At 41.2% G+C, this 25,352-nt stretch overlaps 1 protein-coding gene across 1 annotated transcript; it reads right to left on the bottom strand.

Annotated features, from left to right (window-relative positions):
• Positions 1-21,318: 21,318 nt before the first annotated feature.
• On the bottom strand, positions 21,319-25,086 carry ptafr (platelet-activating factor receptor). Its single transcript, XM_055155728.1, has one exon. It carries the CDS (start codon positions 25,051-25,053, stop codon positions 23,902-23,904), a length of 1,152 nt encoding a protein of 383 aa, XP_055011703.1. The 5' UTR covers positions 25,054-25,086; the 3' UTR covers positions 21,319-23,901.
• Positions 25,087-25,352: the final 266 nt, after the last annotated feature.

Here is a 25,352-nt window from a genome sequence, read left to right as displayed (position 1 = left end):
TAAACATATTTAAATTAATTGAGCTTTTACTGATAACAAATGTAACGCTGATTTGTTCTCAATTATTAAAACATTGGACATGACGCCAAGTTGTTTATGTTGTAATTTGGTGTTTTGGTTTAAGATGATTGTCCTGTATCGGACCGTTGTGGTGAAGAAAGAGTTGAGTCGAAAGACAAAGCTCTCGATTTATCGGTCAGTCTTTGTTCCTACTCTCACCTCTGGTCATGAGCTCTGGGTAATGACTAAAAGGACGAGATTGTGGATAGAAGCGACCGAAATGAGTTTCCTCCGCAGGGTGTCTGGGTGCTCCCTTAGAGATAGGGTGAGGAGCTCAGTCACACGGGAGGAGCTCGGAGTAGAGCCACTGCTCCTTCATGTCAAGTGGGCATCTGTTCCGGATGTCTCCTGGGCGCCTCCCTCAGGAAGTGTTCCGGACATGTCCCACCGGGAGGAGGCCCCAGGGAAGACCCAGGACACACTGGAGGGACTATATCTCTGGGCTGGTCTGGGAACACCTTGGGAACCTCCCATAGGAGCTGGAGGAAGTGTCCGGGGTGAAGGAAGTCTGGGAGTCCCTGCTTAGACTGCTGCCCCTGCGACCCGGCCCCGGATAAGCGGAAGAAAATGGATGGATGATTATCCAATCAGAAAGCAGAATCAGCCTCACATGACTTTCTCATTTGTGTTTCCAGTTCCAGCGCTGAAATCTGGTTGTTTTAAACCTAAATCAATCTGAACGATCTGAACGGTCTCTACCTCAACCCCAGCCCCTGCAGCCTTTATGGAATTTCTAGGGTAAAGAATAAACTGAGAAGTTTTCTTAAATCAAAGAGTCTGATTTATTAAAGCAACTGTGCTCACAATCACAGAGCTGCCTGTTCCTGACAGAAGAGTCTCTCTCCAGTCTTATTGTCAAAACGAGCATACAAGATCTTTCTACCCCTCGAGGGCCATGGAGCACATGGACGATGTCGAGCCATGAAGCAATACGTAAAAAGACATAACACCGTCTTACAAGGATGATCAACACGAAGCTGGGTCATTGGCAATAAAACACCAAGTGAAAAACAAGTGAAAAAAAGTGATCTCAGACACAACTATGAGTCTGAAGTGAGAGGCCCCCGTGAGGCCCTGGCTACAGGACAAAGTCTGATTTAACAGTGATTAAGTCGACTTACACGTTCACATAAATGCTCACACACAAGTCATTAAAGATGATTATGTAAAGATTCCCATAACAGGACAATCATGACTCAGTGCCAGTGCAGCTTGGTTGTGTTTCTATCTGCAGGTGAAGCTCTGGACACAGGTTCAGATGTGAATGTTTTACCAGTAAAAAAGCACAGGCTGTATTTTTTTATCTTAACTTTATCTTAACCTATTTAAGCCGATATCTGAACCTTTAAACCATGTAGTTGATCTAATAATGAAAGATTTACGTCATACAGATGTGATTATTCTCCCATAAATGAGACCGGTCCATGATGTGACTGTGTGCAGATTTTAAGCCCCTCGCTGTGATGAAAAGTTCCTCATATGAAATAAAACCTGTGCGTGCTGGAGTCAGATGTTTGGATTTGTGTGTTTGATGAAGAGAGCAGTCAGGACGCCTCGTACCTGCACCTCTGCTCTCTCTGCTGGGCAACACAACAGAACACTGCAATTAGCTCCCATGCATCATTCACATTTACAAGACAGTACAATATTAGCAAGCCACACTAATGGACCCAGCCGCTCTCCTGGAGTCGTCCAGAGCGCCGCAGTCTGCTCCGCTGTGTTTGCTTTATGGAGAATCTTTACAGGACACAAATTATACAAAATTTAGCTTTTTGTTATAACATAAAAAATAGACCTGGAGTATTTTTTTTAATATATATTATCTATATATTGTTTCATTTACGCTCGTTTTAAGCGTTTTCAGAAAAGATTCTCTCTAAGCCCCAGAATATATGTAGTTTCCTCTGCTGCCAGGAGATCCCATGATTGAATTATATCTGGGTCTATATATGATCATTGTTTAAAGTTTTAAAACATGAGTCAGTGCTAGTGCAGCCTCTGCAGCTCAGTGAGGGAATTCTGGAGGTTCTGAGCTTCACATGAGTCTGTCCATAAACTGAGAATGAGACACTTGGATGTTTCTCTGTCTGCAGGTCACTGACCCGGGGTGACCTGGAGTTGCCTTTAGTCGCTCAGGTTCAGTTGTGATTGTCGTATTTGTAAAGAGAAACAGCACAGACTCTGTACAGTTCCTCTAAACCAGGGGTGGGCAAACTTTTTGGCTCGGGGGCCACATAGGTTCTAAAATTTGACTGAAGGGCCGGACAGAAGACGGGACACGACGTGTTCAGATCCCAGCTCCATTGCACTCGTATTTACTCTCATGTAGGATTCTGCACTACGCGCTGCAACTTTTGGACATATAAGTTCCAGAACTCATGAAAAGTGAAATGAGGTCTGCCCCACTGCACACCAAAGACAAACATGTGTCCCGAGCACTCAGAGTGCGCATACGTCACATAAACCAGTCTAACCAAACTTTCAGAACTTTTTAATGGAGTGAAAACAAATTCATAATTTTGTTTTACACAAATTTAAAGCAGAAACAGTGCAGCCTTATGTCTTGAACACTTCTACCTCATTCATGGTCCGAATACACCGCCCGAAAATGACTCCTGTCAATACTTTCCCATAAAGCATTGCGGCCAACAGAAGCCGCCGCACCTCAATGTATATATAGTGCGCCATCTACTGGGAAACGCCGGAAATGCAAGAAAGATAAAACAGCAGTAAGGTTTATTTATTATAATTTGGTCAAGTTCTGTGGGTCAGTTTGAACGGCTGCATAAGGTCACCGGGCACTAAATAACTGGATACAGTATTGCTGCTTGTAGCTGCCTCCAGTTGACGTAGTGTCACTCACTGGAACTTCAGCAGAAAAAATCCCATGGGCCGAGACAAGATTTTTCTCATAGAGGCAATGTGATCACAAACTGCTCGTGTTCGTCTGACAGGGACCTACAGCTTTCAAAAATATCAGATTTGTTGGCGATTTTTACCTATTTTTAGATCATAAACTTTTTCTCGCTCAAAATCCTTCAGTTGTCTTAAAAAAGCGCTTTATATTCGTTAGCTCCTCTCGCTCTGATTGGTCAAAACGATCACGTGATACACGAGCCCGCGCTCCGTGCGTGTGGTGGTGTGTGCCCGTGGGAGAAAAGAGCACTACTGCGCACGCTCGGTCGGCCCACAGCCACCGGAAGTACCTATCCATGCTAGGCTAATCTGGGATCATGCGCCATTGAGCTCAGCACATTAATCTGAATCAGCAGCCATTTTGGAACCTGGGGGGCTTGGCACATACCTGCAGTGCTGTTACTTTCTATGTCATGTATCTAAAGTTGAAATAGCTCAGCACTGAGGTTTAATTTTTACACACTTTGATCAGAATTTAGTGCAGTCTTATGTCTTGAACACTTCTACCTCATTCATGGTCCGAATACACCGCCTGAAAATGACTCCTGTCAATACTTTCCCATAAAGCATTGCGGCCAACAGAAGCTGCCGCACCTCAATGTATATATATAGTGCGCCATCTACTGGGAAACGCCGGAAATGCAGGAAAAATAAAACATTAACAAGGTTTATTATTATTATTTATTCAAGTTCGGCGGGCCGGATTAATAGGTTTAAAGGGCCGCATATGGCCCCCGGGCCGTAGTTTGCCCATCCCTGCTCTAAACTCTCATACCAGGCGAGTCGGCTCTGCTCACAGATGTGTGACAGTGTAGAATCATATATCCTGATTCTCAGACTGATGAAAGTTTGATGTGCAGAGCCTCTGCTGGAGGAGCACAGTTTAAATGGAGCGTTAACGAGAGCTCATGGTGTCACCAGAGGAACTGTGCGTTTGTGGAATATGTCACCTCACATTTAAACCGAACGTATGTATGTAAATGTGCAGACTCTGAGGAGGAGACGGGTCACTGCACGAGTCCAGGAAACAGAACAGTCGCCATGGAGACAGTAAGTGTCTGGAAAAGACTGTCAAAGGAACATTTCCATGATGAGTGGGCTTCAAGCAGCAGCATGTTGAGCCAGTGGGGTGCAGGTGTAGCTCAGTCAAAATAGGGGTTCATCAGCTCACCTGCCCTGTCCCCTGTCACACGTCACACCTGTCGCACAGCACCTGTCAAATGTGTCAGACCTGCAGTGTAGAGAATAAAGACAGAAACTGCTCACAACTGAGATGCTCTGAGGGGAAAAAGGATCTACAAGCTATCTTCTCCTCGTCCTCTGTGGGACTCCTCCTCTTCCTCGTCTTCCTCTGTGCGGCTCTATCTCCTCCTCATCTTCTTCTGTGAGGCTCTATCTCCTCCTCTGTCTCCTCCTCCTCTTCCTCCTCTTCCTCTGTGCGGCTCTATCTCCTCCTCGTCCTCTGTGGGACTCCTCCTCTTCCTTGTCTTCCTCTGTGGCTCTATCTCCTCCTCATCCTCTCTACCTCTTCCTCGTCTTTCTTTGTGGGTCTCTATCTCCTCCTCTTCCTCTGTGCGTCTCTATCTCCTCCTCTTCCTCTGTGCGTCTCTATCTCCTCCTCTGTCTCCTCCTCTTCCTCTGTGCGTCTCTATCTCCTCCTCTTCCTCTGTGCGTCTCTATCTCGTCATCGATCTGCTCTGGGGGATAATGAGCTTTCCTCGGGCTCTGGACGAGTCTTCTGCTAATTACACTTCCACTGAGCCGTGCCCTGACGAGAGCTTCAGCAGGTTTAACAAAATCTTCTCTACAGACCAGTTCACCTTTTGTTCTGATTTGACTCAGCTCCTGTATCACTCTTGTGAGCTTTAAGCCATGTCATAATACTGTTATCTCATTAAAAACAGACCCGGAGTTGTGTTTTGTTTCATTCATGTTGGAGTAATCCTGCGTTGTCTGTCTGCATCTCCAAAGCTCAAAACGCTCCAGTCCACCTTGACGTTAACAACCCCTTTTTACCTTTTGTTCAGTTAAGTTTGGCAGTTCTAGGGTTAAAATCAGCCAAATGATTCTAGTGAAGGTGTGTGGAGTTTAAAAACACAGTGGAGTGAAATGAAACAACATTTGTGATGAGGAAACAACATTATAACTAGGGGTGTGCAAAAATATTGAAATATCGATATATCGTATTGCTTAATTTGATGATACAGTATCGATATTGTGGGCTGCTGTATCGATATATCGCCAAGAGTATTTTTTGGTGTATTTAACTCAATTATTTTGTTACAGCTACAGTTTTGTTGCTTTTTCAGTGGAAGGAAACTCGTTTATGCGACACATTTGACATTTTCACTGTTTTGATGATTAAAATGACTGTATTTCATATTAACTTTGCACAAGAAGTGGTTTAACAAACACGTTTAGTATCACAGCCATAATTTAGCATTTATTCTTAATGAACCGTATCGAATCGATTTGAAATATATCGTATCGAAACAAAAGTGCACTGTATTGGGATATGTATGGTATCGTGGCCTATGTATCGAAGTATGTATCGTATCGGCAACTTCTTAATGATACCAGCCCTAATTAAAACAGATCAGAAAATGGGAGGATATGAGCCGTTACAGATGTGTTACCTAAAAACAACCAAACAAAAAAGATACATACTTCCTGTGAGGAGGCGCCTCTCCACAGATCTGACCTGTAACTTGACCTGCTGCTTCTTTTACACTGAAACATTCCAAGTTACATCATTTCTCACATGAAGCCAGATGAGTTTACTATTTGCATATTCTCAATTCTGAATGTTTTTATAGTTGAGGTGGTCTACTTTTTTTTTTTTATTAACACCTTAAAGCAGACATGTCCAAACTATGGCCCGTGGGCCAAATGTGGCCCTCAGACTAATTTTTCTTGGCCCTCAGGCTTTCACGAGAATTTGCCCAAATTACCTTGCATCAATGAAAAATTCCCTTTTTATTGCAAGGGCCCGGTCAAGCAGAAGTAAACGACAAGGCCAAAAATTCAAGTTAATGCATCTGATATGATAAAAATGTATTGAACAGATACATATGTACTCTAGTACATGTAATCTGTTACTCCCCAACACTGGATATAAACATGTTCAAATCAAATACAGCTTTTACTGAGAACTATTGTAATGCTGATTTATGCTTAATTACAAAAACACACGTCATGATTTATGTTATAATTGTGTGTTTCCATTCTCCAGATGATTGTCCAATTAGAAAGCAGAATGAGCCTCACATTATACAATTTATAGAATCATTCAGGTGCCAGAAAGTTACAAACTGCAGACAAACCTTTAAACTAACAAATACTTACCATATTTGTAATGTAATACAATACATGTTATACTATACTTTTAAAGTAATTTGAAAATATGATCTAATTAATTCAAATCAATGAAATAGAAGATGAAATAACAATTATTGAAAGAATACTAAATAAATTCATCTGTAAATTTTTGTTTTATGTCATATGAGAGTGAAACTATTTGGATGTTCGAATAATAATGACACAATTGAAACGCAGCGGTGTTTTGGATAATGCCTCTGTTCTGTCTGAAGGGGTCAGAGCGGCAGGTTTGGAAAGAAAAGTGTTTTTATTATGATTTTATTAATGTTATTTTATCCATCCTTCAAATATAAGATCATCCCGTAGATTCCTTCCGCTGTACAAATGAATGTGGATGAAGTGCTGTTGTACCAGTCTCCACCAGCAGAGGGCAGCATGTGTCCACTGTTTCCTGCTCAGACTTCAGAGCGAGACCTGCTGGAATCATGTATTTTAATAATTCACTTAATGATTTTAGAAATATTGATATTTTTAAGTCATATTTCTTAACATGCACATGATTTTGAAAGAAATTAGAATAACTTAGAGGAACTATATGTTTGATTTTGATTTAAAATTTCATAAATATGATCAAACTGTGTCCCAGATGTGACATAAACATGTTTAAATCAAATACAGCTTTTACTGAGAACTATTCTGATGCGGATTTATTCTTAATTACAGAAACACTGGTCATGATGTCCCAGATATGTATGGTGTTTTCATTCTCCAAACAATCAGATCCAGTCAAAAAGCAGAATGAGCCTCACATGAGTCGCTTATTTGTGTTGCCAGTTTCAAAGCTGAAATCCAGCTGGTTTAAACCTAAAATGCCTCTCCCTGATCTGAATGATCAACTCTCCAGCCAGTGCAGCTTTTCATTTTTTTTATTAGTTTTGGTTCAAGTTTGATAATAAAAATATGCTAATAACTACATACTACATATGACTGAAAACATGAGCCTAGAAAAGGCTTACTGAAGTCCACTGAAGTCTGAGTTTCAGCCACGGCAGCTCCACGTTCATGTTGATTGGAGATCCACAGCTCCCCCTGTTGGCCTGTGGCAAAAATACAAATAAACTTATTAGACACACATTTCAAAACGCTACGTTGCTGTATACAGTAATTAATGAATACAGATAAAGATGCATTAAATGACCGTGCAGTTTTTGCTGTTTGGTTTTTTGTGCTCGAGGTTTTTTGTGCTCGAGGTTTTTTGTGCTCGAGGTTTCTGTCAGTAAAATAGAAGATGCTCATGTAAGAATATCAAGCAGAAGTAAACAACAAGGCCAAAAATTCAAGTTAATGCATCTGATATAAAAATGTATTGAACAGATACATATGTACTCTAGTTTATGAAACTGTTGACCTTTTTTCTGTACCATTTTTGGTTCTAAAGTTCCATATGTTTTAAACAGACCATGTATGAAACATGGAACACAAATTATTTCCCAAATTTCAAAGACCTGAAAATCATGTAAATAAATGGATGTATTTCATCATATCTTGTGTTATTCAATCTTTGAACTGTTGATGAAGGTACATGATTTAAAAAAAAAAAAAAAAAGTATTTAAAATGATAAAAATTTGCTTGGAAGGACTGACATATTTTATAGAAATAGTTTCCTTTCATTTTGAAGTAATATTAAAATATTCAGAAGAAAAAAGCTGACAAATTTTCCCTCCGTTACCATGACCTTTCTTAATAAAAAATCTCATGAGTCAAAAAGTAAGAGGTTTTTCAACCTAATCTTGTACCATATGGTAGAAAACTATATGAAGCAAATATTCAAACCAGTTTGTTAAGGATATGTAAGTGAGAACCAAGAGTTTATCACTGTTTGGATTTATTGCCCAAAAAGTGCTGCATATTTCATTCCCTCCGTTACCGACATGAGTTTTTTAAATTTTTTGTCAACAACTTGAAAGAATATCACAGGTTTAACTTGACCCTGTTGGAGTGTAACTCTTTCCTACATTCTGATACTTTACTTATTTCAATAGTCCCTCTAGTTTCTGAACAAGAGCTATTTGAATGTAAAAAATCTGCCCCTGTTTCCCTCCGTTACCACTTGACCAGACCCATATGTACCAAGTTTGCACAACAATTGCCAAAAATTTTTTTATAATGTTATTAAAACACCATATACAGGGTTTAGTAGCAAAAAAACGCTGACTTAGTGTTTAGTTCCACGTTAAAAATTGCGCAAGAGACTTTTGGGTGTCTTCTACTCTGTTATGTAACACTCAGCAGGAAATGAAAACAGAGTGAGGAAGTGAAAGACGACCTATTGATCTTTAATCTTGTTTTTTGCCTCCATAAATATACAAAAACATGATACAAAAATGTAAACAGCAACTTGACAAACCTGAAGTGAAGTGCAGGAGTTTCATTAACGAGATGCTGATTGTGTTGTGATGCGCTCTGAAGGGGGAGTGACTTAACGCAGAGAGCAAAGGGAGACTCAGAAAATGTATAAAATATGTTAATACATTGTTTTTGGCAAATATAGCATTTTCAAAACAATAAAATGTAACATGGTGATCTAAATATGTGATGTCAAATAGTCTTTAACGAACATTAGACGCATCAAGAATCTCAGACTTCAGGTCATTGCGCAATTCATACTGGGAAGGATTTTCCGAAAAAGCGAGCATCAAACCTCTATGTTTGTTTTCCCAGTGGGATGTGTCTATTGACAAAGTCGATCTTTTCAAGTCTTTTGAACCATATCACTTTTGTTTCTGGTTCTGATATTGTCATGTTTTAGTTTTGGGATTCTGACATCGTAATTGTTGTGGTTGTTGGATCCTAACAGCGGAAAACGGCTCCAGAAATTTGTTTGCGAACTTCCATAAATGCAAAAGTGAATCAGATGTGTGTGACTGCAAACCTCTGTTCAAACTGTTTCTCTTCCCAACGGAATTGAAAAATAGTGAAAGGTGAAGGCGATGGGCAGGATTGATTCACAGGAAGAACCAAAAAGGAAACTTTCACTGCCTAAATCATCCTGAGTTTACAGAGAACATTTTGTATGTGGAGCGACAACAAAGCAGGATCCTGTTTGTTAAGCGAGAGGTGCAGAAGACAAACAGACTGAGCTGCACTTTCTTGTTCTTGTGGTTTTACAGCAACATCACGTCTTGGTCTCTTTGCAGTGGAAGGTGTTTCTTGGTGAACAGTTGGTGCCTTTTGCTTTGGCGTTGACTTTTTTAATTCATAACCAAGACTGAGTGAGGGATCAGGATCCCGCTTTGATGTCGCTCCACATACAAAAATGTTCGCTGCAAACTCAAGATGATTTAGGCAGTCAAAAGTTTCCTTTTTCGTCCTTCCCATGTATCAGTCCTGCCCATCGCCTTCACCTTTCACTATTTTTCAATTCCTTTGCGAAGAGAAACAGTTTGAACAGAGGTTTGAGTCACACACATCTGATTCCCTTTTGCATTTATGGAGTTCGCAAACAAATTTCTCGAGCCGTTTTCCACTGTTAGAACATCCAACAACCACATAATTACATTGTCCGAGTCCCAAAACACTAAATAAAATATGACAATATCAGAACCAGAAACAAAAGTGATATGGTTCAAAAGACTTGAAAAGATCGACTTTGTCAATAGTCGAGTTTCATTGTTGACAAAACTCATATTATATAAAACTATTATCATATTATATATAAACTAATTCCCAGCATGCAACACATGCTGGGAATTATTTTGGTCAGCGGCAAGAAACACTAATTCAACATGATGGACGGAGCGAGAAAGCACGTAAAGGGTATTGATCCCGGTTATTTATCCACTCTAACGGCAGAGGATCCAAGACCATTTGACCAGAAATTGATCATAAGCATCGACGGACGACAAATCACCCTTTTCAACCCCGACAAAAGGTGGAACAAACCAAATTTCTGGACGGAATCACCAACTACCTGGACAAATATTGACTTGGGCGATATCCTCAATGACTTGGTGGAAACTCCTGGGCCATTCACAGCAGAAAAGATGAAAACCTCCAAGAGTCTCGATGTGTTGTTGAACTTGTTGGAGTCCACGGTTTGTTAGGATCTTCTACGTTTGCTCTGCGAATGTTTGAAAGCCGATTAATTCACCGTTAGTGGTTCTTTTCACTCGGAATACGAAAAAGACATTTTCCTTCTTCCGTGCTTCTATTTGTGCATCCGATAATGCAGCAGGAATTTACCATTATCGGGGATAAATACACGAGGTTACGCACTGTGTTTGACGCTATCGTGTTTCTTGCCTCCGACCAAAATCCTTCCCAGTATGCATCTGGAGCGACTTGTGTAGAAAAATATTGGTAATATGTCAATGTGCCCTTTTTGAACCATTTTGAAACCAATCAGAAATATCCTGAATTGTATAAAAATATCTGCAAAAATAAATTAAAGGTTCTATATTACGCAAAACTGACTCTTGTGAGCTTTAAGTTGTGTTCTAATGTTGTTACCTCCTCGAAAACAGAACTGGAGTTGTGTTTTGTTTCATTCACATGTTTGAGTAACACTTTATTATTAGTTTGTCTGCATCTCCAAAGCTCTAAAGGCTCAGTTCCACCTCGTGATGTCATGTCATACCTTTTGTTCAGGAGAGATTGGAACATCTAGTGCTGAAATTGGGTTTCGAGTGTTTTCATTTTGAGAGAAGAAGCTTAAATCTTCAGGGTTTGTGCGTTAAACTTGTGTGAATGAAACAAAACACAACTCCAGGTCTGTTTGTGATGAGGAAACTACATTTTAACATAATCTGGACCCTTAAAACTGTAAACAAACTAAAGTTAAGGGTCTGTGTACCTAAAGCAGCGACTACACAACGCTGTCACCACAACAAACGCCGGCGCTCGGCTCAGAGGGAATCCGCAGAGCCACTTCCTGTGATTGACCAATGACTCACAGAGAACGAGGAAGTCGATTTTGTACCACCCCAGATGTGTTCCTCATTTGTTTTCAAGAATGTCAGGTCTTATTTTGGTTGAGTTTAAAAAAAAAAAGTTAAACAGTACTGTTCTAGTTCTATTTCTAGTGCTACTAAAAACATCATGAAAAAGTTTCATTTCAAGTTAAGAAAGTTAAACCCTGATATTATATTGACTTATGACTTAATAGAGTGAATTATTTCTGGTCTACTTCTTGATTTTTGGTTTATGATCATGGCTTACAGATAAAGCTTAGAAAAACAGAAAAGCGGTCTGGTTATTTCTGTGCATTTAATACTTGGTTAGTTTGGTCTGAATTACTGCATCAGTGCACCGTGGGTTGGAGGAGATCACCGTGTGGCTCTGCTCTGGTGGAATGGAAGCCCAGAGTAACACCACGATCAGTGAGATTCTTTTAGTACCTTTGTCTTTGTGGGCAGGTGCCAAGTGCTGCAGGAAAATTAAATCAGCAGCTCCATAATGCGTGTCAGCAGAAGGAAACATGAAGTGTTCTAAAATGTCCTGGTAGATGCTGCGCTGACTGTGGACTTCACAAAACACAGTGGACCACAGATGGGTAAGTATATTCAGGGCCACAGTAACGTCTTTGGTAAAGAGCACATCCTTTGAATCAAAATTCATGTTTGGCTGAAGGTGCTGAGGAAGACTTTAGGTTTAAACTTCCTGGATTTCAGCACTGAAGCTCATGTGAGGCTCATTCTGCTTTCTGATGGGAGAAATGTCTTGAACTGAAACATCAAATTATAACAACGTGGCATCGTGTCCAATGTTGTTGTCCATCCATGCATCCATTTTCTTCTGTTTATCCAGGGCCGGGTTGCAGGGCCAGCAGTCTAAGCAAAGACTCCCAGACCTCCTTCACAATGTACACTTCCTCCAGCTCCTCGGGGGGGACCCCAAGATGTTCCTGGCCAGCTGAGAGACATAGTCCCTCCAGCGTGTCCTGGGTCTTCCCCAGGGCCTCCTCCCGGTGGGACATGACCGGAACACCTCCCGTTGGAGACGCCCAGGTGGCATCAGAACAGATACCCTCCCCTCAGCTGGATCCTCTCGGAGTGGAGGAGCAGCGGCTCTACTCCAACCTCCTCCCGTGTGACTGAGCTCCTCTCTTAGGGAGCGCCCAGCCAACCTGTGGAGGAAACTCATTTCGACCACTTGTATCCGTGATCTCATCCTTTCAGTCATTACTCAGAGCTCATGACCACAGGTGAGGGGAGGAACAAAGATTGAGCGGTAAATCCAATCCAATCCAATCCACTTTATTTCTATAGCACATTACACAAACAAACTGTTTCCTAAGTGCTGCACAAATACATAAAAAATAACAACAATAAGATGATAAAGTAAATTACTAAAATAATACTAGTCTTAAAGTAATAAAACTAGTAAAATAATATAAAACCAGTAAAATAAAAATAAAACTATATCATAGAATAGAAATAAATAAACCAATAAATAAATTAAAATCAGTAAAACCAATAAAAACACATAAAAATAAATAAAAGACACAGAGGACCACACAACTCACGCGGTGTTAAAAGCCAGAGAATAAAAGTGGGTCTTCAGACGAGATTTAAAACTCTCCACTGTGGAGCTGCTCGAACGTGAAGCGGCAGATCGTTCCAGAGTTTAGGGTCGACCACAGAGAAGCTCCTGTCCCCTCTGGTTTTAAGTCTCGTCTTAGGCCCTGAGCTGGAGCTGGACCTCGGACCTCAGAGCGCGAGCAGGGGTATAAAATCATCACAATGGTCCGATACTCCCCTCACTTGTGAACAAAACCTCGAGATACTTGAACTCCTCCACTTGAGACAATGTTGTAATTAAGAATAAATCAGCTTCTCACTTGTTACTAATAAAATCTATATTTGATTTGAACATGTTTACTTTATATCTGGGGACACAAATAGTTCATGTTTACAGAATCTGAAATCAAAATCTCACACACAGTCTCTTTAAACTCTGCACGACACCTGTGGTGACTGAGGCAAGTCCTGCAATCGAGCGATGACATAAGTGGAGCTGAGACAAGAGCACACGCTGTGACATCCACCGTCACATTTCACAATCCTCTGAGAGCTCGTCCACGTAACTCACACTCCACACACGACACACACACACGACACACACGACACACGCGACACACACTCAGAGCAGACACTTCATGTTGTGGTGGTGTTGGAAAGCCCCTCACTCTGCTCCACTGTCCTGAGGTCAGTAACATGGGAAATGGTGTAAACATCACATGAGTTTGTAGAGTTTAGTGTGGTAGAGTTTGTCACCGTGGTTACACACTTCTGCTTCTTTCACTTGTTATATAAATAATACCTGTGACACTTTTCCGCCCACACATATCAGACACGATCGGTGTAAAAAGCCAGTACCATCTCAAAGGTCGACACTCAGCTCTTTAGTGAGGAAAACAAACGGCTCATTTCCAGTGTATAAAAGTAATGAATTACTGTAATCCATTGCTTTTTGCTGTAACGCACCAATGTTCGGCATTACAGGGGGAAAAAAATTTAATATTTTGTCGTACAAATGTGAGTAACACACGTCACAATGCTTTTTTAACCTGGACTGAAGTGGTGGGTTTTTCATTTTTCTTCATACAAACGCCGGAGACGCGCCTACATCGAGCGTCAGGTGACCGCGGGCGAAAGGACCGACACAGAACTCCACGCTCCACGAGGCGAAGAGCAGCAGACGCCCGAATGTGCTTTGCAGACACCCTGCTGGTTTAGTCCTGGTTCAGTCCAGGTTTAGACCTGGTTTAGTCCTGGTTTAGACCTGGTTTAGACCTGGTTTAGACCTGGTTCAGTCCTGGTTCAGCTCTGGTTTAGTCCTGGTTTAGACCTGGTTTAGACGTGGTTCAATCCTGCTTTATTCCTGGTTTAGACCTGGTTCAGTTCTGGTTCAGTTCTGGTTCAGCTCTGGTTCTGTCCTGGTATAGTCCTGGTTCAGTCCTGGTTTAGTCCTGGTTCAGTCCTGGTTTTTAGTCCTGGTTTAGTCCTGGTTTAGACCTGGTTTAGACGTGGTTCAATCCTGGTTTATTCCTGGTTTAGACCTGGTTCAGTTCTGGTTCAGCTCTGGTTCAGCTCTGGTTCTGTCCTGGTATAGTCCTGGTTCAGTCCTTGTTCAGTCCTGGTTTAGTCCTGGTTCAGTCCTGGTTCAGTTCTGGTTTAGTCCTGGTTTAGTCCTGGTTCAGTCCTGGTTCAGCTCTGGTTTAGTCCTGGTTCAGTCCTGGTTCAGTCCTTGTTTAGTCCTGGTTCAGCTCTGGTTTAGTCCTGGTTCGGTCCATATACTGTGCAAAAGTTCAGCATCTTCACAGTTATTTTGTTGAGCGTATCTTAAAGTGCTGTAATAGTCGTGTAATGTTTTACATTTTAAATACAATAATATTGTAATGCAACAAATCACTTTGAAATGAACACGTCATAAATAACACATTACAGTTTTAAAGTCACTTGTCCAACAGTGGCTCATTTCACAAAATCCAACAGTTCCAGTCGCCACAAGAACAACCGACCACTATGTCCGTTTTACTTTTATATTTACTTATTTTAAAATGCTGCATGACGTCACTTTTCTGGTGGACGACCTGGTCCGCTCGTCTCTATGGAGATGTTTGCGTTTTTCTATCCATGGAGACAAATGAGTGATACCACCAGGCCGCCGGGTCAGATCTGTGGAAAGGTGACCCCCATGCGCGGTAAGAATGTTTCTCAAGCTACTTTTGAGACGAGCGTTTTCAGGAGTAAATCTGCATACGGGGACGTGAAAGTGTGTGGAATTGGATTGTGTGTGTTTGTACTGAAAGCAACAAGAGCGTCTTTGGACATACAGACGTTTTCACACCACACATTTTCATCCAGATCCGTCTGACTCGACTGCGACGACCTGGTGCGTCCAGAGTTTGACAAAGATGATTGCAGATCCTTCTCTGTTCACTAATTGTATCTCTGCAGATTCTTGACATTTATTGGAGCAGCTTGAAAGTCCAACGCATGGAAATTATCATGTTTGTTTCTGTGTACTGTATGTATGTGACGTAAACTCGTACACGACCTGAGCAGATCTGACCAGAGTTTTGCGTCTTGATCAGTGTAGACGGAAATGCTACGGTGGAGCGTGTTCAACTTTTCCACTCCGGAGGCTGGTTTCAGATTTCTGCGTTTTGAAGCCTCAAAAACGCTGTCACCATCTAAAGGAAAGACACTTCTGATAAAATATTTTGTGGTTTTTACCCGCAAGCGTTCTCCTGTAAACAGGCCGTGTGTATTTCCCTGAATATTTGCATTAAAAAAATCTTAAATTCATTCAAAAATCATTTTGAAACATCCATTTTTGGGGACATTCAAAACAGAATAGTGAAACGAACAAGGTTTAGATTTGTTGCTTCATATTAAACACAATAAATACACAGAGGGGATTTTGGCTCTTATTTAGTATTTGAGTAAACTAGACTGAACATTTGCAACATTTTTTTGTGTCATGTTAAAACCGTAATATATCAGGCTTGGAAATTAATATCAACAAATCCTTTTAATCCTTTATTTAAGGTTTGACTCTCATGTCCCTGTGCAGGAAAATGCAATTCAAGAAAACAGCTTCTATGAAATAATATAACGACACTGGACAGTTTTGTTGTTTCCACATGAAAGTTTGTAGGTTAGGAGACCAAACTGACCAAAAAACAAAGTGAAAAAAAGAGCTTTGCCTGTAATGTCTCCCCTTTATAATTTAATGTAGCTGGTAGTGGGTGTTTCTCCATTCCCAGAATCCTTCCTCCAAACATCTCTGTGCATCACTCCTCCAGAGTCGACTCCTCTGAAGCAGAGCCAAACACACACACTGCCCACAGCTCCTGGGAGGGCATCTGGACCAGGATCCGAAGAGAGCGACTGCACCGTGTCACGTGACCAGAGCAAACACGATAAAACTCAGAGTTTTAATAAACATGAATGCTTCTACAAATGGGCCCAGTCAAGCAGAAGTAAACAACAAGGCCAAAAAGTCAAGTTAATGCATCTGATATAAAAATGTATTGAACAGATATGTACTCTAGTTTATGAAACTGTTGACCTTTTTTCTGTACCATTTTTGGTTCTAAAGTTCCATATGTTTTAAACAGACCATGTATGAAACATGGAACAAAAATTATTTCCCAAATTTCAAAGACCTGAAAATCATGTAAATAAATGGATGTATTTCATCATATCTTGTGTTATTCCATCTTTGAACTGTTGATGAAGGTACATGATTTTTCAAAAAAAAAAAAAAAATGGTGTAACATCACATGAGTTTGTAGAGTTTAGTGTGGTAGAGTTTGTCACCGTGGTTACACACTTCTGCTTCTTTAACTTGTTATATAAATAATACTGTGACACTTTTCCGCCCACACATATCAGACACGATCGGTGTAAAAAGCCAGTACCATCTCAAAGGTCGACACTCAGCTCTTTAGTGAGGAAAACAAACGGCTCATTTCCAGAGTATAAAAGTAATGAATTACTGTAATCCATTGCTTTTTGCTGTAACGCACCAATGTTCGGCATTACAGGGGGAAAAAAATTTAATATTTTGTCGTACAAATGTGAGTAACACACGTCACAATGCTTTTTTAACCTGGACTGAAGTGGTGGGTTTTTCATTTTTCTTCATACAAACGCCGGAGACGCGCCTACATCGAGCGTCAGGTGACCGTGGGCGAAAGGACCGACACAGAACTCCACGCTCCACGAGGTGAAGAGCAGCAGACGCCCGAATGTGCTTTGCAGACACCCTGCTGGTTTAGTCCTGGTTCAGTCCAGGTTTAGACCTGGTTTAGTCCTGGTTTAGACGTGGTTCAATCCTGGTTCAGTAATGGTTAGTCCTGGTTTATGGTTTAGTCCTGGTTCAGTCCTGGTTTAGACCTGGTTTAGTCCTGGTTTAGACCTGGTTTAGTCCTGGTTCAGTCCTGGTTTCAGTCCTGGTTTCTTGGTTTAGTCCTGGTTCAGTCCTGGTTTAGACCTGGTTCAGCTCTGGTTCAGCTCTGGTTCAGTCCTGGTTTATTCCTGGTTTAGACCTGGTTCAGTTCTGGTTCAGCTCTGGTTTAGTCCTGGTTCAGTCCTGGTTTATTCCTGGTTTAGACCTGGTTCAGTTCTGGTTCAGCTCTGGTTTAGTCCTGGTTCAGTCCTGGTTTAGTCCGGGTTTAGACCTGGTTTAGACGTGGTTCAATCCTGGTTTAGTCCTGGTTTAGACCTGGTTCAGTTCTGGTTCAGCTCTGGTTCTGTCCTGGTACATGATTTTTCAACAAAAAAAAGTATTTAAAATGATAAAAATTTGCTTGGAAGGACTGACATGTTTTATAGAAATAGTTTCCTTTCATTTTGAAGTAATATTAAAATATTCGGAAGAAAAAAGCGACAAATTATGTAAAATCCTGCACCTTCTACTTGTTTGCACAATTTTCCCTCCGTTACTTTTTCCTCCGTTACCATGACCTTTCTTAATAAAAAATCTCATGACTCAAAAAGTAAGAGACATTTGAATGTAAAAAATCTGCCCCTGTTTCCCTCCGTTACCACTTGACCGGATCCATATATCAAGTGTTCAGAGGAGTTTTTATGTGTCACAGGCTTTAAAGATGTGACTGATAAAGCCTGTCAATCATCAGTCAGGCTGAACTTTAGCCTAAATAAATAAATACACAGGCTGAAACATTTTCAGATGATTGGTTAATTGTATTTGCAATCTCGTTCTTTAAGAGATTTTACTGCATTTGTCCTGATTTGAGTTCATTCGATCTGATAATGTGATGTAATAAAACTGTTCTCTGCAGTAATGTGGCTAAAATAGCAAAATATTTACTTATTTTTTGTCGTAGAATGAGTTTTATCAAAAATGCATTTTAGTGCTTAAATAAAGTTTATAAAAAATTAAGTTGTGATACATTGTGGGTAATTTGAAGCACTCGGAGGCGTCCAAGGATCCACCTGTGCAGTGTTGGGAATGTTACTTTTAAAATGTAATCCCCTACAGATTACAGATTACATACCCCAAAATGTAGTTTGTAACATAATCCATTAAATTACTTAAAGTGAGTAATGTAATCTGAATACTTTGGATTACTTGATATTGTCATACTTTTTAAAACTACATGAATGTAACGACCACATCCTGAAAATTCTTGTTTGTTCTCTTCAAATTGTCTGTTGAGCCCAAGTCTCATTTAGTCCTGGTTTAGACCTGGTTTAGTCCTGGTTTTAGTCCTGGTTTTAGTCCTGGTTTATCCCAAAATGTGAAAACAGGAACATACTGCTGTGTAATCCATTTATTTCAACAAAGTAACTGTAATCCAATTACCACTCACTGAAACAGTAACTGTAACTGAATACAGTTACTCATAATTTGTACTCTGATTACATAACTCCGGTACATGTAATCTGTTACTCCCCAACACTGCACCTGTGCAGCTTTGGTAAAAGAGCCAAGCTGAAGAGCAGAGGAGTGGAGGAGGGTGTGAGGCTCTGGGGGAGTTAGAACAGAATTCGGCGGAGCTCTGATGACCCGAAGCTCTGATGACACGAAGCTCTGATGACACGAAGCTCTGATGACACGGATCTGGATCTGTCCGACGTGTCTGACGTGGTTCAGGAGCCGAGGATCCTGGCGATGGGAAACACCCAGTGTGTCAACTACAGGAAGTTCAGTTGTGCAAACGGCCCCTGGCTGCTGCACCAGCCTGAACACGCCCTCCCTAACAAAACTTCAAATGTAGTGGATTTTGACACAGATTTGTGCTGAATTTGTGTATTTTTTTCTAGCAGTTTTTATTTTTGGATATTTGTATATTGTGAACATGTGAGACAGACTCTTCTGTGACGCTGTTTAAATCCAGGCTCAAAACATTTCTATTTCACTGTGCATAAAACTGAAAGGTTTTCATTATGTCTCTCTTTTTTAATTTTAATCTTCATGATTATTTATGTTTTGATTTGTTTTTATTATGATTTTAATGTATTTCTTATTCTGTAAAACACTTTGAATTACTTTGTGTACGAATTGTGCTGTACAAATAAACTTGCCTTGCCTATATTGTATATATTTTGTATATTTTTGCTCAAATGAATCCTCCGCCTTTTCAGCAGGTCTCAAACTATCATCAAACTACTTTTACTTTTCAGTCCTTTTCAAAAATGTAGTGGAGTAGAAAGTACAGACACCTGCTCTCAAATGCAGTGAAGTAAAGTAAAAAGTATCCGTTTTAAAATGTACTAAAATGAAATTCAAATTTATACTTAAGTACTTTATTACTTTTACTTTCCTACATTCCACCACTGGTCACAGTTTTGCATCTGTGACAGTTTGAACCCTGAATGATCTGTTTGACGTTTTCAAAAAAAACCCACAAGTGCAGAGTTTTGGGTGGAGTGAGGGAGATAACAGAAGTACTACAAATATTCATGAATGAGTCAAAACGCAACTGTGTGTTTTCTACATCAAGATAAAACGGGTCAAAGTGCATCACAGTGAATTCAGCACAAAGTCAGAATAAACGTGGTTCTCAAGTCTCCTTTAGTCAGAAGTGGGAAGAGGAGTCAAAAATTGTGCTCAAGTAAGAGTAACACTGCGTGACATCACAAGGTGCATCGCAAAGTTGCATAAACTAAGCGAAGATAAAACTCCAGCTCTTGTGTCGCTGATGTGGTTCAGTTTCTGTCGGATTAAAAGACATGACTCAGGGGAATACAGGTTACTGTGACCATGTTTGCGTTTGTCAAAACCAGGACACCGTACGGGGGGAGGGAGGCGGGGCCTCGTCATCCACATTGCGCGACTCTCACCTGGAAAAACTTTTTCCCACTGGACACAGAAACATATGTGCTGCTTTATACACTGTGCACATGGACTCACACTTGTCCCGAACGGAAAGCGTGGAATTTCTTGTACAAGTCATTGTTAAATACACATTTGTTGCAGACTGACCGACTGTTTGTGTCTTGCTCCTTCTGATGCAGAGACACATGTACACACCTGTTTGGTCACACTACACACAGCAACCTACATTCAGTTTGTCGATTAAAATGAACGTAATCGATGAAATTCTTAATGATCAATTATCGATTAATCGACTAATCATGCCCATCCCTAGATCAGATAGAGGTCACTGCCGATACACTGCAGTTTTTCCCATAACATCTAAACACATAAAATAAGAGAAACACTCACCCCGGCGAAGACCAAACGATAATCATCATTTAGGCGTTTTGCACCAAGGTTGAGGACCCATCCACTGACAAAAAAAGTGATACACCTCCAAACCTTTGTACTTTGCCTTCATCTGTTGTCTGGTGTTGAACGATGTCTGAAGAGTTAAATAGTTCGTGATCTCCTCTCCCTCGATTGTCGGCAAATCTTTTACTTCGGTTGAAAATTCTCTCATTTTCAATAAGATCAGGGTCACGCCCAATATATTTGTCGACTAACTGCTCGTACTTTTGCCTCGCTACTGGCTCTAAATCCTTACAATAAGAACTCTTCTCCGTATCTGTGTTCTCCAGAGCCGTGTTTATCTTCACTTCCTGCCCTCCACCTGAAATCCGCGCATCATCGTGATCACGTGACTGAAACCCTCCTATTTCCCCGATTGAAGCTACGTTTATACGAAGACGGTCTGAACAGAAGACGCAAAGTGGCGGCGCGTCTTCACTTTTTATTCCGCGTTTAGACGAACATTTTTAGGAGGAAATCTGCGTGCACACGGCGACGCAAAAGTGTGTGGAATTCGATTGTGTTTGCATGCCAGGCGGCTCGGCGGTGACGCTCGGCGGTGATGTACGTGACGTAAACTCGTACACGACCTGAGCAGATCTGCGCGTAGTTTTGCGTGTTGTTAAATCTCTAAACTTTCTTCATGATCCCCTCACTGCTCCTGGAGGTGAGCTGGTGTAGCCACAGCTGCCCTGGGGCGTCCTGGTGAAAGTGAGGCTCCCACGTTCACTCGCTCACGCTCACACACAAACATGGAGAAGTGTCTTGCACAAAAGCACTGGAGGAACATTTTAATGAAACAGGTCATATTTGTACATCGCTACATGAGACAGTGTGTCATAAAAATACAAAAACATTAAAACGGAATAAATACAACGTGTAATTACTGAGGTGAAAACAGTTTATTCAATCTATCCTCTTGTTGTTCACTCTTTTTTTCATTTTTTTCTTTTTTTAATAAACTATGTTACATTGTATTGTCGATATACACCTGAAAAACTCAATAAAGAGAATAAAAAAAACAGATCTGACATGTAAAAAAAAAAATCATAATAATAAATATAAACGTCTATACAAAATTCATTTCATTTAAAGCTACCAACAACTCAAAATGTGCTTTTTTGTTTTGCCTACGCATGAAAGGCGACTGATACTGTGCAATGACACCACACCAGGGGGAAATGCATGTATATCTGTGGCAGAATGTTCAGCAGTTACCGCGGTGACACAGTGCACACTTTAGAAAACACAGAAAAAATGTAAAACTTTTAAAGATCAGATGAAAACTCAAAACACATTTACAGAGCACATTTTCAGGGGCGTGTGATCAGTCCGAGCGTTCACGGTCCCGTTTTAAGAGTTTGATTTTCAACAAAAAGCCGAGAGTGACTAAATGAAAAACTGTTGGCTAATATTATTTTAGAGGGACTTGTTAAACAGCACAAATCAGCTCACCAAGTTCCAGCTAAATTTTTATATTCAGATGTGTTCAAACAAGACTCATATTAAAGTCTAGGATTAGGATTAGGATTTGTTCGCTCGACGGTAGGCGAGTACTTTTTTATTTAACCAATCGCTGCTCTTTGGTCGTGACGTATGTAATGCGACAAATCCCACAGGAAAAAGGGCAATAACGTCTTTCCCCTTGATAAAATTCACCAAACTTTCTCTTTGTTCCCGCTTTAAATCCTCGATCTCCGGAATCGTTAGCCCCGTCCACACTAGAATGTACAGTCTTTGAGTCATTTTCGTTGTGGATGCAGTGTTCGTTCACACTAATCCGACTGAAAACGGCTCCAGAGACAAAACGATCTGGTGCCGCCAGCTCCTATGAATTAATTTGAGTACGGATCTGATTCAGCACTGAAAACGTTGATACGCTGACGTGGGTCTATGCGCCACGAAGTAATTCACCACCAAAACACTAAGAGGCTAGAATACATGTCCATTCATAAATACGGTCTGTGCGTCTGATCTGCAGACGTATAATCTCTGAAAAGTTTAACATGAACCATCTCCAACATGACAGAAACACAGAACAGACTCACCATCAGCAGAACACCCCTCTGTCACAGAAAGAACACTCATATTCCACTGAGTCGTGTCCTTTAGTCCGACAGAAGCTGAACCGCATCAGCGACACAATACCGATATGTTTTTTGGAGCACCTTGTTTATGCAAATTAGCCATGTGGTTTTAAGTTTAATTTCTGTAAAATGTAAACAAATCTGCTCAAAGCTGTGTGGATAGGGAAAACTTTGATTGCGGACACAGAAACAACGTGTCTGGACGCAGATCGTTTCCGATTCAGTGATACGGTGATACGCGGATTTTGTTTCAGATAAACGTAGTCTTGAGTTTGACGTCATGGCTTCACAGCTCACACCTGATTGGTCGGTGTGCGGTCTACAACTTCTAGAGTTCTTGCAAACTGTCTAGTGCATTCTGATTCCTGACCTAGTCGCTGGAAAGAAATTAAATTGAGCGGAGGCATTAGGTGGAACCAGCCTGGATACTTGCTCATTGAGAATAACGTTGAATTTTTTAAAAACATTTTTGTCCTATGATGCAAAACCATAATGCTCACAACACTGACACTGACTCAGCAGTAAGCACTAGTTAAGACTTGTAGCAAACTTTTAAATAGAACTGTGTTAACTCTGTTTTACTGGAATGAGAGTTTGCTCTGTTTTGGGGTGTAACGATATCGAAGTCTCACGATACGATATCGTCACGGTATGACGCTCACAGTACGATATTTATTGCGATATGGTGGGAAGGCTTATGGTTAGGGACGTAACAATATCCAAATGTCTCGGTACGATATTTTCACGATAAACATCTCATGATACGATATTTATTGCGATATTTTGTGGAGGCTTACAAACAAAACTGTTAATATGCAACTTTTTCTTCTTAAAATGCGACAAGACTTAATCCAAAGAACAAAGACTTAAAAGTGTTAGAACTGTTATTTCTTCTTGTCGTCTGCACTGAAATGGAGCAAAGGATCATGGTCTATGTAGTTCCTCTGTATTTTTTTTAGCTATTGTTGCACCATAACTCTTAATTTAAACAAAGAGACTTGTAATTCGAGTAAGCGAGTGTCACGTCACCCACAGCGTTCGGCTCTGCTCAAATGAAGCTTGTGATCAGGGTCGCCAACCGTCCCTTGAAAAACGGAATTGTCCCATAAAAAAACGTTTTAAGATCATCTGAAAACTCAAAATGCACTTAAAGAGCACATTTTCAGGAGCCTGTGAGCAGTCTGATTATCTAAAATGGATAAGTTTTGGTTTTTTCACATTTTAAAACAGTGTTTTTTTTTTTTTATTTACAAAGAGTCAATATTGTCCAGTTCATCTGTTGACCTCGTGAAGCTGTACCGCATGTTTGCTGTCCATGGAAACCTGCGATGTGGTCGTGTTGGAGCAGCCTTCTCCTTTGACAAACTTCTTCAGATGCTGCATGATGAACCTGCGGAATTTCCTTGTGGCGAAATAGTACACCACCGGATCCAGGATGCAGTTCAGCCCCATCAGCACCAACGTCACCTGATGCGCGTCGTTCAAATCCTGCAACGTCTTTGCCGACCAATCCACGTGGCCCCATCCGTCCTGAATCTGCAACACCGCCAGCACCCATGGACCCTGGACCACGTGATGCGGCAGGAAGCAGAGAATGAACACGCCGACGACCGCGAGTAACATCTGCGTCGCCCTCCTCTTCACGCCTCTCGGACGTTTCGCGTTGGACAAAGTTCTCGTGGACTTCCTCGACAGCATGGTGCTGGATCGTATCTCGGTTTGGGGCGGGGCTTGCGTGAGGAGGTTTTGCATGATGAGGAGATTGCAGACGGTCACGAGGATGAAAATGACGAAGAATATCCCGATGATGCCGAAATGCGTAGCGGCGACGATTTGTTTTTGCGTATCCCTGCTGTCCTGGTAGCCTTCGAAACAGCGCGTCTTCCCGTCGGAGTGGACGTTGGTTCCGGGTGACAGCAGATATGGAATGGACATGCCAATTATCGCTAACCAAATAACGACGCAAATCACGATCCCGCGGCATCTACGATCTGAAGATGCGGCGTCAAGCGGTCGCGCGACTGCCCAGTACCGGTTGACGCTGATAGCTCCCAAGAAAAGAATGGAAGAGTAGGTGTTGATGAAAAAAAACGTTCCAGTTAGACGGCACATGAAGTCGGAATAAATCCAATCGCCGCGACGACTGTAGTAATCCACCCAAAACGGCAGCGCGCTCACGAACAGCAGGTCGGCGACGGTGAGGTTGGTCATGTAGATGCGGATCTCGCCCATGGCCCGAGCCTCGCGGAGCCAGCGGATGACGAAGAGGACGTAGATGTTGGCGAAGAGGCCCAGGATGAAGATGAGGCCGTAGACGGGAGGGAAGAGGGCGTACCGGAACTCCGAGTCCAGGAAGGAGGAGGCGTTGGCGGGCAGGGGGGTGGACGCCGGGGCCTCTGTGGTGTGGAGCGTCGAAGGCAGCATTGTGGCGCACTGCGAAAGCCAAAGAGGATGTGTTAGAAAGGAAGAAGAGTGGGTTTAAAATAGAAGTGATCTGTTCTCTGTAAATAAATTGTCATTTTCTGAGAAGCAAACTTTTAGTCCTACTTGAGAAATCTATTTATTGCAGCAGCAGTAATGGACTCAGACTTAAACTTATTTTTATTATTTTTATTATTTATTTATTTATTTACTTATTTATTTTATTATTTTGCACATGTAACATAACAATAGAAAAAAAAAAACACACACACTAGATAAAAAAGTAGATTTTGGAGGAGGCA

Source organism: Boleophthalmus pectinirostris, unplaced genomic scaffold, assembly GCF_026225935.1.
Source record: "Boleophthalmus pectinirostris isolate CB_2022bp ecotype Guang Dong unplaced genomic scaffold, ASM2622593v1 HiC_scaffold_10, whole genome shotgun sequence".
NCBI classification, from domain to species: Eukaryota; Metazoa; Chordata; class Actinopteri; order Gobiiformes; family Gobiidae; genus Boleophthalmus; species Boleophthalmus pectinirostris.
Note: the sequence above shows the minus strand (reverse complement) of the source record. Positions and strands in the feature narration are given on the sequence as shown.